The sequence below is a fragment of the Sminthopsis crassicaudata genome, chromosome 2 (assembly GCF_048593235.1).
Source record: "Sminthopsis crassicaudata isolate SCR6 chromosome 2, ASM4859323v1, whole genome shotgun sequence".
NCBI lineage: Eukaryota > Metazoa > Chordata > Mammalia > Dasyuromorphia > Dasyuridae > Sminthopsis > Sminthopsis crassicaudata.
The window spans coordinates 11,415,533-11,431,961 of NC_133618.1; the positions used below are offsets into that span (position 1 = coordinate 11,415,533).

General features: G+C 39.9%; 1 protein-coding gene across 2 annotated transcripts in view; it reads left to right on the forward strand.

The window, feature by feature from the left end:
- Positions 1-16,429, forward strand: part of DOCK5 (dedicator of cytokinesis 5) — a 241,128-nt gene that overhangs the window by 105,946 nt on the left and 118,753 nt on the right. For both annotated transcript variants that reach the window (XM_074285430.1, XM_074285431.1), the window contains 5 exons: positions 9,084-9,219; positions 9,662-9,819; positions 11,094-11,175; positions 13,526-13,655; positions 15,818-15,890. In XM_074285430.1, the coding sequence (XP_074141531.1) occupies positions 9,084-9,219; positions 9,662-9,819; positions 11,094-11,175; positions 13,526-13,655; positions 15,818-15,890 (579 nt within the window). The remainder of the gene's footprint in view (positions 1-9,083; positions 9,220-9,661; positions 9,820-11,093; positions 11,176-13,525; positions 13,656-15,817; positions 15,891-16,429) is intronic.

The window sequence follows — 16,429 nt, forward strand, 5'->3', positions numbered from 1 at the left end:
TTTTATTTTATTTTATTTTTAAATTTTATTTATTTAATTAATTTTTACAAAAATTTTATGCATAGGTAATTTTCCAGCATTGACAATTCCAAAACCTTTTGATCCAACTTTTCTCCTCCTTCCCACCCCTTCCCCCAGATGGCAGGTTGACCAATACATGTTACATATGTTAAAGTATAAATTAAATACAATATATGTATACATGTCCAAACAGTTATTTTGCTATACAAAAAGAATCAGACTTTGAAACAGTGTACCATTAGCCTGTGAAGAAAGATCTCTTTTTGATTGTTCAGTTGTTATAATTACTTCTACTTTTAATTTTATTTCTTTGTTGTGATCTTTTTTTCGTTTTCTCATTGTGTCAAAAATTTTGGTTCATTCTGAATTTCAGCAAATCTCTTTACTTGGGTAAGGTTTTATACAGTTTGTGTCCAATTATTAAATCTCTTTCCAGGTCTTTAAACTTTCATTTCTTATTTGCTTATTCATTTAATTTGTTATATCATTTAAGTTCATTTTCAACTTTTGAATCATTTCTTTTTCAAATTCTTATTGATCTTATGGCCAGCTGTTTTTCTTTGGGGCTTTGCTATTAAGTATTTTATAGGTTTTTTTGTTATTTTTTCCGGCGATATGCTCTGGACAACCTAGCATTGCTGCTCTATGTTGAGCTCTAAGAGCTGATTCTAAAATCTCTGCCCCTCTTGGAGTCCCTCCTCTACTGCTTTCCACTAAGGACTAGGTCCATATTATGCTTTGGGCAATTTGAAACTAAAGGCTATGAGCTCTAGACCCAATTGGGTCAGTAATCCAAGCCCCAGGTTGTTGACCTTAGTTGAGGCTTAATCTCAGATTGGCTTTGGATATTACTGTTTCATTGGCCTGAATTCTGGAGAATGAATGCAAGCTTTCAATCCCTCTAGGAGATCCCTAATTTTTGGTTTATGAGCCAGAGAAGAATGTACCTGAATAAAATTTTAGAAAAATAAAGATAAGATGGCTGTCTGGTGACTATTGGATGAGAATAAAAATGAGTGTGCATGTTGTTCAACTGTTCACAGCACCTTGACAAAAATTGACCTTATAATAAGGTGTAAAAATGTACCTGAATAAAATTTTAGCAAAACTAGATAGGATAGCTCTCTGGTGATTATTAGATGAGAATAAAAATGAGTGTGCATGTTTTTCAACTGTGCACAGCACCGTGACAAAAATTGACCACATAACAGGGCATAAAAATATCATAAGCAAAAGTAGAAAAGCAGAAATACTAAATGCCCCTTTTACTGGCTATAGTACAATAAAAATTATACTAAACAAAAATAAATCATAGAAAAGGGTTAAAACTTAACTGGAGTCTATATAATTGAATCTTATTTCAGTACATTCTCTACTGCGCAGGATCAAACTTTATCAAATGTTGCCGTTATTCTAGAGAAATAGTTATGCTCAAGTCCAAGGATCCTATCTAGCAACCTAAAATCTTTTGACAAATATTGATTTTATGGGTTTCTTTTGCCTTTGTGTCATAGTTACTTTAGGACCTACTCCCATAGGCATACATTCAAGATACAAATAAATAACATTTGTAACCAGTGAACATTTCCTCAAAGGAGAGAAAGAAAGATCAGCAAAACACCCACACAGTGACCATATTTGACAGCATCTACCACATTCCACATCTCTCTCACCAAAAGGTGACAGGTGCTTCTTTGTCATTTCCTCTCTAGGGGCAAAGACTGGTCATTGCAATTACTGAGCACTTGGCTTTGATTCAGAGCTCTTTTCATTAACTAATAACTAATTAATTAACTAAAACTACTTTTTTGTACTGATTTTAATCGCTTTGCAATATGTTCTTTCATAAGAGTCTTCTTATAGTTTGCTGATTTCTTTATATTCAGCATCTCTTCTAATTGGTAATATTCTGTGATGTTCCTTTATCTTGATTTCTTCAGTCCTAAAACAATTTCCACCATTGCAGTTTCTCTCATTTGGAGTATCACAAATAGCCTCCTCCGTGGTTTTCCTGTGTCATATCTCATCCCTGTCCAATACATCTTCCTAAAGCATAACTCTGACTTCATCATTCCCTTACTCAGTAAACCTCAATGGCTCCCATTTGATGTCCAAAATAGAATTTAGCGTCTTTCTCTCAAAAATATCCCTCTACCCAATGTCTCTATTTCTGTAGGGGGTACTGCTACTTTTCCAGATGTCTAGTACTATCCTCAACTTTCTACTGTCCTTCCCCTTGCAGACCCAATCAGTTGCCAAATCTTGCTATTTGTCCCTTGCTAGGTTGTCCCTCTACAATGTCCCTTTCTACTAGCAGGACCACCAGGTTAATAAACAGCCTCATCACCTTTCCTGGACTACTGTATTAACCTACATAATTGGTCTTTCCCAAACTATTCCCTATTCTAATCCATCCTCCACAGTTGCCAAAATAACTCGTTTCTACTGTAGGCCTCACTGCATCCTTCCCCTACTCTATAAATCCTCATGGCTACTTTTTGCCTCTGGGATACAGTAAATTTTTTTATTTGGCTTCTAAAATCCTTCCCAGCAACCTTCCCAGCATCATTATTCAATATTTTATTTCAAATGGCTCTTCTCTCTACTCTTCATGAATGGCAACCAACTCCCATCTCTGTTATTTTGCCCTGGATATTCTCCATTTCCCACCTCATCCTCATAGAATCCCTTTTCAAAACAAAGGCTGACCCTCTTCCCCCCCGCTTCCTTGTATTTGTCCTATATGTTAATATATATGTATTTATAGATATATACAATATGTGCATATACATAAATAAACATGCATGTACATATGTTGCCTTCCAGATAGATTATAGTACTACAGATTTGAGAGTAAGGATTGGTTCATTCCTCCCTTCTGTGCCCCCTAGTACAGAATGCATATTTAATAAGTGGTTGTTGATTGGTTGGCTGATATTACCCCCAACTGGTCTTGTACTCCATTGCCAAGGTGATTTTCCTGAAATGTAGGTTTGACTGTGCCATTCCAATGCCATCAACAAAATCCATTATTTCCCTTTTATTTCTAGGGTAAAATATAAACTATATATAGCGAGAGAGAGAGAGAGAGAGAGAGAGAGAGAGAGACATAGAGAGAGAGAGACAGAGAGAGAGAGAGACAGAGAGACAGAGAGACACACACACACACAGAGACAGAGACAGAGAGACACAGAGAGAGAGAGATAGAAACAGAGAGAGAGAGACAGAGAGACACACAGAGAGACAGAGACAGAGTGACACACAGAGAGAGAGACAGAGAGAGAGAGACAGAGACAGAGAGACAGAGAAAGAGACAGAGAGAGACAGAGAGACAAAGAAAGAGAGAGACAGAGAGACAGAGAGAGAATTAAAATTAAACACTCTTCTCAATCTAACCTTACAATTTACACACCTCCATATACTCTTTGCTCTCTCCATAGCAGTCTACTTGCACACAGTCTCCATCTCTCAAATCCGTGCCTTTGTCCTGGACAGTGATCATGGCTAGATTCACTCCTTATCTCTTTCTCGTAGAATCCCTTCCTGCCTTAAAACTTCACTTCACATGTCATTTCCCGCATATATTTTTACTATTCTGCATAGCTCCTAATGATCTCATCTTTCCAATTATCTTTATCATATATATATATATATATTTTATACCTATGTTACATCCCTCATAGAATGTAAGCTTCTTGAGGGCAAGACTTTATATCTCTATACCTTTATATCTCAAGAACCCAATATGGTGCCTGATAAATAGAAAATGCTTAACGAAACCTTCTTGACTGTTTAATTAATTATATAGATGGGCAACCATTTGTTTTCAAAGCCTTTATGTTTTTTCTTTCTTCAATGAACCAGTTTCATCCCTATCATGTGATACAGACTTTGGAGGAACCGGTATTCAAATCACCATTTCAGTAATGAACAGTTATCTTATTTGGCAAGTCATTTTACTCCTTAAGACTCAGTTCCCTTATATGTAAAGTGGACATTATGAAAAAAGCCTGGGTCTGGAGACAAAAGAACTGGGAGTTTTCATTTTGTAGCTATGCAATCAGAGATAAATGTATTAACTTCTCTGAGCCTCAGTTTCCCTATTTGAAAAATGAAGAGGAATGTTAATTGTAACCATTTCATCAGCCTTTGAAGGTGACTAAAAAGAGTTTTCTGGATTTAAATCGCACCTCAGATATTGACTAACTCTTCCACTTAAAATCTCAAGACCTCAGTTTCCTTATCTACAAAATGGATCTTTTTGATTCAATGGACTTGAATGCTCCTTCCATCTCTAAATCGATGATGTTAGGATCCTTCCTCATTAGGTTATTGTTAGCCCCAAAGGAATTCATTTATGAGAAGAGTTTTATGAATAAAAGAGGGCTCCCTGAGAGCCCAGAAGGACATTTCCCCCCTTCTTACCAAGAACTTTTGAGACCCTGCAGCATAATTCCAGGAGATGGCTGAGGCCATTCTGACCTGCCCGTGAGGCAGCCTTGACTTCTTGGGCTCTGGACCACATCCATCTCCCCTGCTCCCCACAGGGCAGCTTGTGCTTGCCTACCCTGGACCAGCCCTTGGACGCCAGTCAGGAAATGAAGCTGCCCATCACCCTGCCAGGGATTATGCCTTTTCAGCAGCCAAGCCCCAATTTCATGGGTTTGAGCAGAAATCAGGTGGCCTGTGGGTCTGGCTGACTCAGAGCAAAACCTGCCAAACCTCCTTTGGCTTCAAACAAGTTAATGAATTTGCTTGGACTCAGAAGGAGTTCCATTTTCCTTTTCCTCTGTTTGTTATCCACGATTTCCCATAGCTGGGGACCAGTGTACAGCAGGAGGAGGCTGTATTTTGGGCTCCTCTTTATTCTTCCAGTTTCCAAGCAGTTGCATGAAGTGGAAACAAATAATTGTTATTCCTTTGTTCCTCATTTTTGGAGGGGACATAGATGGCTTTTAGCTTCCAAGCTGGGCCCAGAAACAATGCCTGTGGTTTGCTTATTCGGTGGAACCAAAATGATCTGTGTGTGCCAAATCTAAAAAAAAAAAGCTCCCTGCTCATTTGCTGATCTTTGGGATTATCTGAGAAAGAAATCATGTTTTGTAAGGTAATAATTAAGCATTATAGCAGCAATTACATTTTAATCCTTAGAATTATCTGTAATTGGTATAGACTCTCTCCACCAGTGTGGATAGTCGTGTTACCAGGCAGTAGGTAGTCTCTTAGCAAGGAATTTTTATGTGTGAGAGACAATTGGGATTTAAGTGACTTGTCCAGGGTCACATAGCTAATGAGTGTCTAAGACTGGATTTGAACTCAGCTACTCCTGACTCCAGGACTGGTACTCTATCCACTGTATCACCTAGCTGCCTCAGTTATTTGTTTTTTTTTAAACTATCTCAATAAGGATACCATTCACTGTTATTTCTATGCCTGATAATATCTGGAAAGCTCTTGATTTAGGTAAGTGTTTTGAGTCTCATAAAACCCAGTAAGGAAAAATTGTAAATTCTATCTTGGAGATACTGGGGCTCTGAGACCCTTATTTCATAGGTGAGGAAATCCTGGCCCTTGGCCCTGCCAGTCAATTCTTAAGGTAGAAATTGAACATATTTTGTCTTTACTCCAAATCCATGATCCTGTCCACTATACCCTTGGAGATTGGGTGTTATCTCCATATTGAAGAAGAACTTGAAGCCAGGCCTTTTTAACTCAGACCCAGAGTTCCTACCTATGTTGTGGTGGTGTTTGAATTGTTTCAGTCATGTCCAACCTTCCTGACTCCATTTGGAGTTTTCTTGGCAAAGATCTTGAATGATTGGCTGTTAAGGACCATGCCTAAGTGTGATGGGGCAGGTCGATTCTCCCAAAGCCTGCACATCTGTGAATCCTAACACTGAAGGAGTTGCAATGAAGCTTTTACTGACACCAGATATTGCTTGTGAATTGGAATGAAATAAATAGGAGGCAGAGGGAAGAGGAGAGAGATTAAAGGACAGCAACCTCCTCTCTATCTCCATGTATTGTTATTATCCTCTCACATGTAGGGATCTATTCTGCAGGTCAGAGTTAGATCCCCAGCAGTCACTAGCAGGTTGTTCCCATAACAAATGGCGCCCAATGTGGGGCACAAGAAATAAAGAAGCAGCAGCACTCAAGAGCTGTTTGTGAGTAGGATCCTCCCAGGAGAGTTTCTTTAGTAAGTGGGGAAGGAAAAGGAGAAGAGATTCGGTAAGACTTTTTTAATCAGGATAATTAAAATGGGCCAGCATGTAAAAGGGTCGAGCCAGAAGACAGATGAGGGATTTAGGAAAAATGTCTACTTTGACTACAATCCTACTTCTCTGTTTGTAAATTTGCCTCCATGACATCTCACAAGATTCAACATTTGCTATAGCCTCTTACTTTACAACCATCCAGAGGAATAGGATGGAAAAGACTTTGATAGTGCTGTTTGCATTCCTCAACTTGAAGACTCAGATAATAGCCAATGCACAAACTTACTGGCCATGCTGGTCTGGAGAAAATAATCATGTTCCCATAAAACAGAAAAAAATGGGGAATTTTTAAGAACTATACCTGTGTGTAAAGAGGCAAGTGAATGCTCAAAAAGCCCCCACAGCTGTGAATCATAACACTGAAGGGATTGCAAGTCAGCCTTTGCTGACACAGATGTTGCTTGTGGATTGGGAATGAAATAAATCAAAGACAAGAGGGAAGAGAAGAGAGGTCAATCTGCCTCTCAGTCTCCTTATATCATTATCATCCTCTCACATGAAGGGGTCTTTTTTACAGGTCAGAGTTAGATTCCTAGCAGCTACTAGCAGGTGGCTCCCATAACAGTTGGCTATTTCCTTCTTTAGCTCATTTTACAGATGAGAAAACTGAGGCAGCAGTGACGAAGTGACTTATCCAAGTTTTGAATTCATGAAGATGAGTTCGATCAGCCAATCTCCTCCTTCAGTGCGCCTGTATGCCCCTAATTTATATACGATACTGCTTTTCAGTGGTCCTGGAAATAACAGCCCTTCCAATGAAAGGGATTCCCTTCATTAAGATCACAGAATCTCTGTGATTTAGTATAGTCATCTGTAAGTACTCTTGTCCCATTGTGTATGGGGATAATTTGTGTAATCCAAACAAAGGATTGGAATACAATTTTATCCCATCCACCTATCTTCCATCATGATCAAGCTTGGAATCATGCTCCAACATAACCAAAGCCTCCCCAGATTAATGGTAATTTAATATATGTGTATACATATATATGTATATGTATACATATGTATGTGTGTATGTATATATACATACACACATACATATATATACACACATACACAAACACACACATACCCCCAATAGCCCTCTAGATAGCTTCATAGCTGCAGGAGGGTGAGGAGCACCAATGGATATTTTGTCAGTCATCAAGCATTTATTATGAGCTTATTACTCTGTGCCAGGCCAGCTAGATGGTGCAGTAGATAGAGCACCAGACTTGCAGTCAAGAAGATCCATCTCTGAAATTTAGCAGCTGCATGACTGAGCAAATCACTTAACCTGATTGCCTCAGTGCTTCATCTGTACAATGGAGACACACTGGAGACTGAAGGTCCTGTCAAAGCTGTCAAACCCAATAACCTCATGGCCAAAGTCACAAAGAGTTGGACATGACTGAATAATTGAACAGCAACCACCATGTGGCGAACCTCAAGTCTCTCTCTGCCTTTTCTGTCAACCACTAAGTGATAAAAGTGATTTTTCTCCAGGGCAAAACTGATCCCGCCACTCCCTGACTGACTAAATTTCAGTATTTCTCAATTAGCTTCCGGACTAAATATTATTTATCTCTATCTCTTTTTTTATTTGTCGTTTTTGTGTAAGGCTGGAAGGCAGTATTTTTCAAAGTACAAGCTGAAGCAGGGAGAAAGCAAAGTCATTTGCCCAAAGGCAGGCAGCCAATGAGTGGAAGGGCTAGGAGTCAACTTGAGGTATCTTTCCTGAGTCATCACACTGCTTTTTGGGCTTTGCCTCTTCTGGTTGTGACTATGACAAGATTGGCTATGATGGGTGCTTTTTTCTTAATAGTATTTTATTTTTTTTCCAATTATATATAAAGATAGTTTTCAACATTCATATTTAAAATATTTTGAACTTCAAATTTGATTTCATCAATGGGGGCAAGTCATAGATCATCCTGAAAGATCTTTGTCCTCCAATAACTTAATGGATTACTTGAATTTTCTCCTTTTCCCTCCCAATTTTACATACATACATACATATATATATATATATATATATATATACACATATACATATATATACATATATATACACATATATACATATATATACATATATACATATATATACATATATACGTATATATATATATATATATATAAATTTCATTTCTTCATTCATATTTTTAAGAAGGCAACTAGGATTGTGTGACCTGCCTAACAAAACTAATAATATTCATCTGTAAAAGATTTTGAACTTCAAATTTTCCTCCTTCCTTATTCCTCAAGACAGTAAGCAATCCAAAATAGCTTATACATGCACAATCATATTAAAGATATTTCCACATTAATCATGTTGTGAAAGAAGAATCAAAACAAAAGGGAAAAATCATGAGAAAGGAAAAAAAAATGAAAATTGTATGCTTTGATCTGCATTCAGACTCCTTAGTTCTTTCTCTGGATGTGGATAACATTTTCCATCCTGAGTCTTTTGGAATTGTGTTGAATCACTGCATTGCTAAGAATAAGTCTATCATTATTGATTATCACATAATCTTCTTGTTGCCATGTACAATGATCTCCTGGTTCTGCTCACTTCACTCAGCATCACTTCATGTACGTCTCTCCAGGCTTTTCTGAAATCCACCTGCTCATCATCTCTGATAGAACAATAATATTTTATTCCATTCTATTCCATAGCTTATTCCTCCATTTGCAATTGATGAGCATATGATGGGTGCTTCTGAGTAGCTGTCCCCTTCCTGAAGGGCTTTCTCATGCAGAAGTATCTGACCATACCAACTCTCCCCCCTCTCTTTCCAGAATGCTGGGACTCGACCTCGTGGTTCGAGATGAGAATGGAAACATTTTGGATCCCGATGAGACCAGCACCATTGCCCTGTTCAGAGCCCATGAAGTGGCCTCCCAGCGGATTGAAGAAAGGATCCAAGAAGAAAAGGTACAGCCCCTGAGATGGGAAGGAGGTTTTACCCATGCCGGAGTCCCCTCCATGCTGTTGATTCCAAAGATGGCTAAGCATCATAAATAGCTCAATATTATGCAACCAGAGATAATAAAAGCAAATCCTCTTATTAGATCAGTAAATTAAAGGATAATGATAATAAATATTTATGCAACTCTTTAAAATAAGTCTTTACATAGATGATCTTTTTTTAAATTTTCACAATGATTCTGGGGAGTAGATGCTACAATAGTCACTATTTAACAAATGAGGAAACTGAGACTGACAAAGGTTTGTTCACTATTTGCTCTGAAAGCAGCAGGCATTCTTATCCCCATTTTCTGGATGAATTCAGTGACCTCCTTCCAGTGAGTTTGGAGAAGGAATTGTACTCGGGTCTTCCTTCCTAAGTTAAATTCAGCTTCTCTCCTGCCCTCAGTCCATCCTCCAGAATCTGGATTTGCGAGGCCAGTCAATCTTCAACACGATGCACACCTACTGCCTCTATGTCAACTTCAAGAACTTTGTCTGCAACATTGGGGAGGATGCTGAGCTGCTTATGGCCCTCTACGACCCAGATCAGTCCAGATTTATCAGGTAACATGAGTGTCTGAAGCCCCTTCTCATGCACCCCACCTACACCCAAAATCCAACTGGAGGGAAGGGAAGGAGGGAGGGAGGGAAGGAAGAGAGGAAAGGAAGGAAGGAAGGAAGATTGGGAGGAAAGAAGAAATGGAGGATGGGAGGAAAAAAGGAAGGGAAGATAAGAGAAAGGAAGGAGACATGGAGAAAGAAGGAGGGAGGAAAGGAGAAGAAAAGGCAGGAGAAAGGGAGAAGGAAAGGAAGAAGGATGGGAGGATGAGAGAAGGAAATAAAGAAGGAAAGAAGAATGAGAGGAAGGGAAGATGGGAGGAAGGAAGGAAGGAAGAAGAAAAGAGAGAGAGGAAAGGAGAGAAAAAAAGAGGAGGGAGGAAGGAAGAATGAAAAATAGGAGATGCTAAGGGAGGGAGGGAAGATAATAAGAATCAAGGGAAATGAAAATGGAGAGAAGAAAGAGGGATGCAGAGCAGAAAGGAGGGAGGATTATTAATTATCAGGCATTGTGCTAAGTTAAGCATAGAAATACAAGCTGAAAGAAAATAATTTTCTACCCTCTAGGTTCTTACATCTTAATGAGGAAAGACCACACACAGAAGGAGAGGTAGATGGTTTTGAAGTACAAAAAGTGAGAAAAAGGCTTGGAGGAGAATGACTCCTGGCCACCTTGGCCCACTCCATAACATAGAGACTCTAAATAGGGAAGGATGATAAGTCTTACAGGAATATATCCACAAGGATGCTTGGCCCTTCCAGGATTATTCAGCTGCAGAGACCAGGTTTTTAAAACCCAGAAAATCAGGAATAGGGCCAAGATAAGGGAAAGCTTTTATTAAAAGTCCTACTCTCTCAGACACTGTGATAAGCCCTAGACTATTACAACCACCACCACCACCACCACTACCATTACTATTGTTATTAATACTACTACTATCACTATCACCATTATTCCTATTAATACTGTTATTACTCTGTTACCACTATTAAAAATAACTATAATTTTTTTAATATAAGGTCTATAACATGCTTTATCTAAATTATTTCATTTGATCCTCTCAGTAACCCTAGGAGGGAGGTCCTATTATTCTCCTCACTTTACAGATAAGAAAACTGAGGCAAAGAGAGAGAATCAAGATCACTCAGCTAGTATGTATCTGAAGCCAGACCTGAACCCAGGTTTTCCTGACTTTTTTTCCTGCACAGAGACTGGCATTTTGGACCTTCCCAGACATTTCCCTGATGACATCTTTTATTTCTCTTTTTAATATCACCAGTGAGAATTATCTGATTCGCTGGGGCAGCAATGGGATGCCTAAGGAGATCGAGAAGCTCAATAATCTTCAGGCTGTCTTTACTGTGAGTCCCACCCCTGTTTTTTTGTCCGTTTCCACCTTCATTTATTTTTTCATCAGGTGTCATGTATTCCCAGTGGAACATATTCCCTGATTTCATCAATGGGAGCAAGTCATGGATCATCCTGAATAATATCCAATAACTTGATGGACCACTTGAATTGTCTCCTTTCCTCTCCCAACAATGTATATATTTCATTTCTTCATTCATATTTTTAAGGAGGCACTTGGGGTTGGGTGACCTATCAAATACAAGTAATAAGTATATGAGGCCAAATTTGAACCCGGGTTTTCCAGAGCTGATGATGTATCCAATGTACCGCCCAGCTACCCTCATTCACTTATTTTTGAGCTTATCTTTCATGTCCTCTTTTGAAAATAAAGCTGTTGCTATTTATTTTTGCATCATAATCATTTCTGAATATTCCCCTTATTCAATCAATTGATCAATCATTAAACACCTACTATGTGTCACCCACTGTGTTAAGCATTGGGAATATAGAAAGAAGTAAAAGATGGTGCCTTCCCTCAAGGAGCTTGCAATCTGAATCTAAATCAGATATTTATAAACAAGCTCAATGAAGGATAAAGGGAAATAATTAACAGCAATGAAGAGGATTTGGGAAAGGCTTCTTGTAGGAGAGATTTGGGTTGGGACTTAAAGGAGGTCGGGGAGATCAGTAACTGTCATGGATGAAGGAGAGTGTTTCCGCCATAGGAGATGGCCAGAGAAAAGAGCTGGACCTCAGAGATGGACTGTCTTGTTTAGGAGAGAACAGTGTCTCTGGATTGAGAAAATATGCTGGGAATAAGCAGGAAAGATAAATAAGTTAGAAGGGGCCTTGAATATCAAGTAGAGAATTTTGTATGTGATCCTAGAGGCAATAGGGAGCCACTGTGGTTGATTGAGTAGAGATGGATGACACGATCAGACCTGAGCTTTAGGAAAATCACCTAAGTGGCTAAAAGGAGAATGGATTAGAATGGGGAGAGATGAGAGGCAGGTAGACCACCCAGCAATTATTACAGTGATCCGGGTGTGAAGTAATGAGCATAGCTCATCCAATGTCCCTTCATTTGTAAAAAAAAGAAAAAAAAAGTTAAGTTCTCTCCACTCAATAGATTGTACCTGAGAGTGTATACACTGTTACGTACCCATGGTCTCCCACCTTTCCAACTCCTCAAAGCCAATAGAGTTCACTGGCTATTCTTTTACGACAAAGCTGGCCCTTCTGGTTGATTAAACTCGATAACTATTGACATTATTTAATTATTTATGAGAATTATTATTTAATTAAATTATTATTATTAATAATTAATTATTGATTATTTAATTAGAATTATTTAAGGTGATGATGGAGAGGGAGGAGCTGTTAGCACTGAGTGCTTCCCCAGGCCCCCATGCTGGATTTTCCCAAAACCCCCCATTCTTTTTTTAATCAAGGTGTTTGCACTATAGTCAAACCTTTCAGGTCTACCTAATTCCTAGATCCATCTATTACTGTTCAAGTCAGTTCAGGAGCCATGGAGACTCCTTGTGTGTGTGTGTGTGTGTGTGTGTGTGTAAAATATTATTATTGCATCACATCATTGCTCACTACTAGCTACAATTAGCAATTCGTCCACTCCTAGAGGATGTTCTAAGGGTTAGCCACGTTAAGTGCCTTCCTTCCATTCCCACGGTCAGTGTGGAATGGAGGCAGCGAGTTTCTGCATCCAATGGCAAGGTACCTCCTTGTAGTTAACAAATAAAACTAAAACCCACCCAGATAAAGAAACCAGGGGGAGAATGCCTTGGGGTGACTGTGACATATATAATGGGCCATTGGGTTTCCTAATAACTAGAACTCCTTAAAATCAGGTTTTATCGCGTGATTTCGGTTTTGTGAATTGGCGTAGTGGAGAGAAATAGTAGTGAGTAGGGGTGGAAATTCTTTTTATTCGTGTGCATAAAGCTCTCCATTCTGGTCCCAGCAGCATTCTCTGGTGTGTGTGTGGGGGGAGTAGGTGTGGAAGAAATCATTCATTTCAGTTCAGAAGCAGAGGCAACTTCATGCCACGGAAAGAGGAAATGATCTGGAGGGAGAAGTTGAGAGAAGGATCCCAGCTCTGGGGCTGGGCGGGACCTCAGGGATCATTTCATCCAAACACCTCATTTAGCTGAAAAGGAAATTGAAGCCTGGGAAGCGAGATGGCCCACAGGATCTCCCCCAACACTTCCAAGCCATGTCCCAGGGTCCTAAGCAGGGTCTTTCAGATGCACAGTTGGGGAAGGTGAAGGGATAGAACCAAAGACCAAGTTCGCTGGACCCCTCTGCCCTCCTGCCCTGACCCAGATCTCCTCTGTCCCTCAGGATCTCAGCAGCACTGACCTCATCCGGCCCAAGATCAGCCTCGTGTGCCAGATCGTCCGGGTGGGCCACATGGAGCTGAAGGAGGGAAAGAAGCACACCTGTGGCCTCCGCAGGCCTTTTGGCGTGGCAGGTATGAAGCTGGGCTCTGGGAGAAGGGGACAGAAAGGTTCCAGCTGCAGGTCTTGGCGGAACCACTTGGATGGTCCTCAGTGTTTCCTGTATGTTATTCCCAGGGATCCTCCCTCATACTAAAGAGTTTAAAGAGAAAGAAAATGTGTGGAAACAAAGTCATTCACCCAAACTAGCAGGCACTCCAACCAAATCTGGCAGTAAATACAATGCCCCTCTCCCACAGTCCATCTCTTTAATGAGAAGGGCAGAAACTCCCCTCTTTCCCTGTTTCTGGCTCTATCATCTCCCTTAGTAAAGTTGAGTCCCCAAGGACTTCATTATCATGAGCTCTTGAAATTTCTCCCCAGTCCTTCATAGCTCTAGAGTTAGAAGAGGTCTCAGTCAAGTCAGATCAGCTTTTATTCAGTTTCTGCTATGGGCCCTGAGAGGTAGATATGGCATGAAGAGTTAGAGATCACAGAGATCACTGATTCCATTGATTCTCTTGATATAAATTTGCATTTATATATCATCTATATAAAAATTTATATTTACATCATTTATATATTTATAGCTCATTTATATAAAAATTAATTTTGATTAAGAACTTGTTTTCACATCACCTTTGTATCTCACTATATTCTTCTTCCCACCCCTTCCCTGAGAGCTCACAGAGAAAATAAAAATGAGTAAGAATTTTTTTAATTTTATATAACTAACCACATCAAGAAAAAATGAGGGAGCAGCATTCATCAGTTATCATTGATAGACCCTATTAATATTGCTTCCAAGTATATCCCTTGTCATAGACAATTTCACGAGCTCTTACCTCCACAAAATGCCCGACCCGGCACTCGGCTTGTGTTGACGAGTATCTCATGCTGACTCGCTGCTCTGGCGCTTGAACGGGACAGCATCTGCTGCTCCGTTGTCCTCGTCACGTACAGTTTGAAGCCCCAAGTGTTTGCTTCCATTGTTCATTGTGATCAGGCAGCTGGACTCACACAAGCGTCCATGGAAGTGGACGTTGGTGGGAGAAGGGGCAGGTGCTTCAGGATGTCTGCAGTCTCTGCAGAGTAAGATTAGTCCACTAAGAAGATGCTGGTATAATGGTGGGACCATTCAGTATGGCACCTGAAAAGCCTTTGCTTAATGTTTGCACTTATTAGTTTTGTCTGATTCATTTATTTTGAGTTTCTATTTCAAATCCTGCCACCATCCCTTCTCTTTGCGTGATCTAGGGCAAGCTACCTAATTATTTTCCCAAAGCCTCAGTTTCCTCATCTGCAAAATCAGAGCTGTTGGACCAGATGGTCTATGAGGTTCCTATAGGATACTGTGAAATCTTTTCAATGAGATTTATGGGTGAGAGGACCACTGCATTCCCTTTCTAGAGGTATCTAGAAATAAAGAAATAAAGAGCCTGCTGGATAGACGATCTCAGAACCTCTCAAGGCCCAGGGCAACTCTCTGATGCCAGTCCACGTGGACGGAGAGAGCTCCTTATGCTAATGAAATCAGGGGTTGATTCAGGAGGACCCGAGTTCAAATCTGGTCTCAGACACTTAACACTTCCTAGCTGTGTGACCCTGGGCAAGTCACTTAACCCCAGCCTCAGGGAATAAAAAAAAATAAATAAATAAAATCTGGGGTTGAGACCCAACCATTTCAAATATGCTGTAACCCAATGAGGCTCAAACCTTCTGATAGCAAAACACTGAAAGGATTGTACTCTCAGCATTAATAATAATAATTATTATAACTATAATTATAATAATGTTATCTTACATCATTTTAGGTTTGCAAAGTGCTTTGTAAAGAATTCACTACATCTTATTATCATCCCCATTTAAGCAATGCAGAAACTGAGGCAATTGAGGTTGTGACCTGTCCAGGATTAATTAGCCAGTAGCTGTCTGAAACTAGAATTGAACTCTGGAATCTCTACCTAGCTGCCGCTATCAATCTGTGAGAAAGGGCTTGCCCCATACTTTACTGTAAAATATGGCTGCAAATCCCATTATTAACGAAACAGAAGGGAAAATCTTTAAGCCAAGTATCTTTCCTCTCTGGTGTTGTGTGTCTGGGAGGAGGGAAGGGGAATGGATGAGATCATTTTCCACAGTATTAATGGAGACATGAAGCAATTAGTCTCGTTAATTGCCCTTATCTCTTTCTCAGTGATGGATATCACCGATATCATACATGGGAAGGTTGACGATGAGGAAAAGCAGCATTTCATTCCCTTTCAGCAGTAAGTACTTTGGCACGGCTCCCGGCCGACTTGGGCCCCGTCTTAGCCCTTCAGTCACTGAACCAGCGCCCTGTGCTCTTTCCGTGGAGGTGGGCAGCCCTTCCTCAATCAGGCCAGATAGGAAACATCTCCTCAGAGCTGAGAGGGATCCCCCAGGAGATTCGAACCAATGTCTTCCCAAGGCCGAAATCCCGTCTCCTGCAGCCCCAAGAAGCCACCATCAGCCTCTGCTCAAAGTCTTCTAGTCAGGCAGTCAAAATGCATTTAATCCATTTCCCTCTGGAGGGTTGATAGAAACAAAGAAAGTCTTTTTCTACCCTGCTTTATTGTGTTACAAAATGCTTTAACTCATTTTTTGTTTGTTTGTTTTTATATCTTTTTCTGTCTCCCTCCCCTTCCCTCTTCTCCTCGTTTAACAAGTTCTTTTTTTAATAGAGGAAATGAAGAATAAAGATAAAAAGTCAACAAAACTAATAACACATCCCCTAAATCTGTAAATCTATGCAACATTCCCCATGGCTGCGCCTTCCACCTCACCA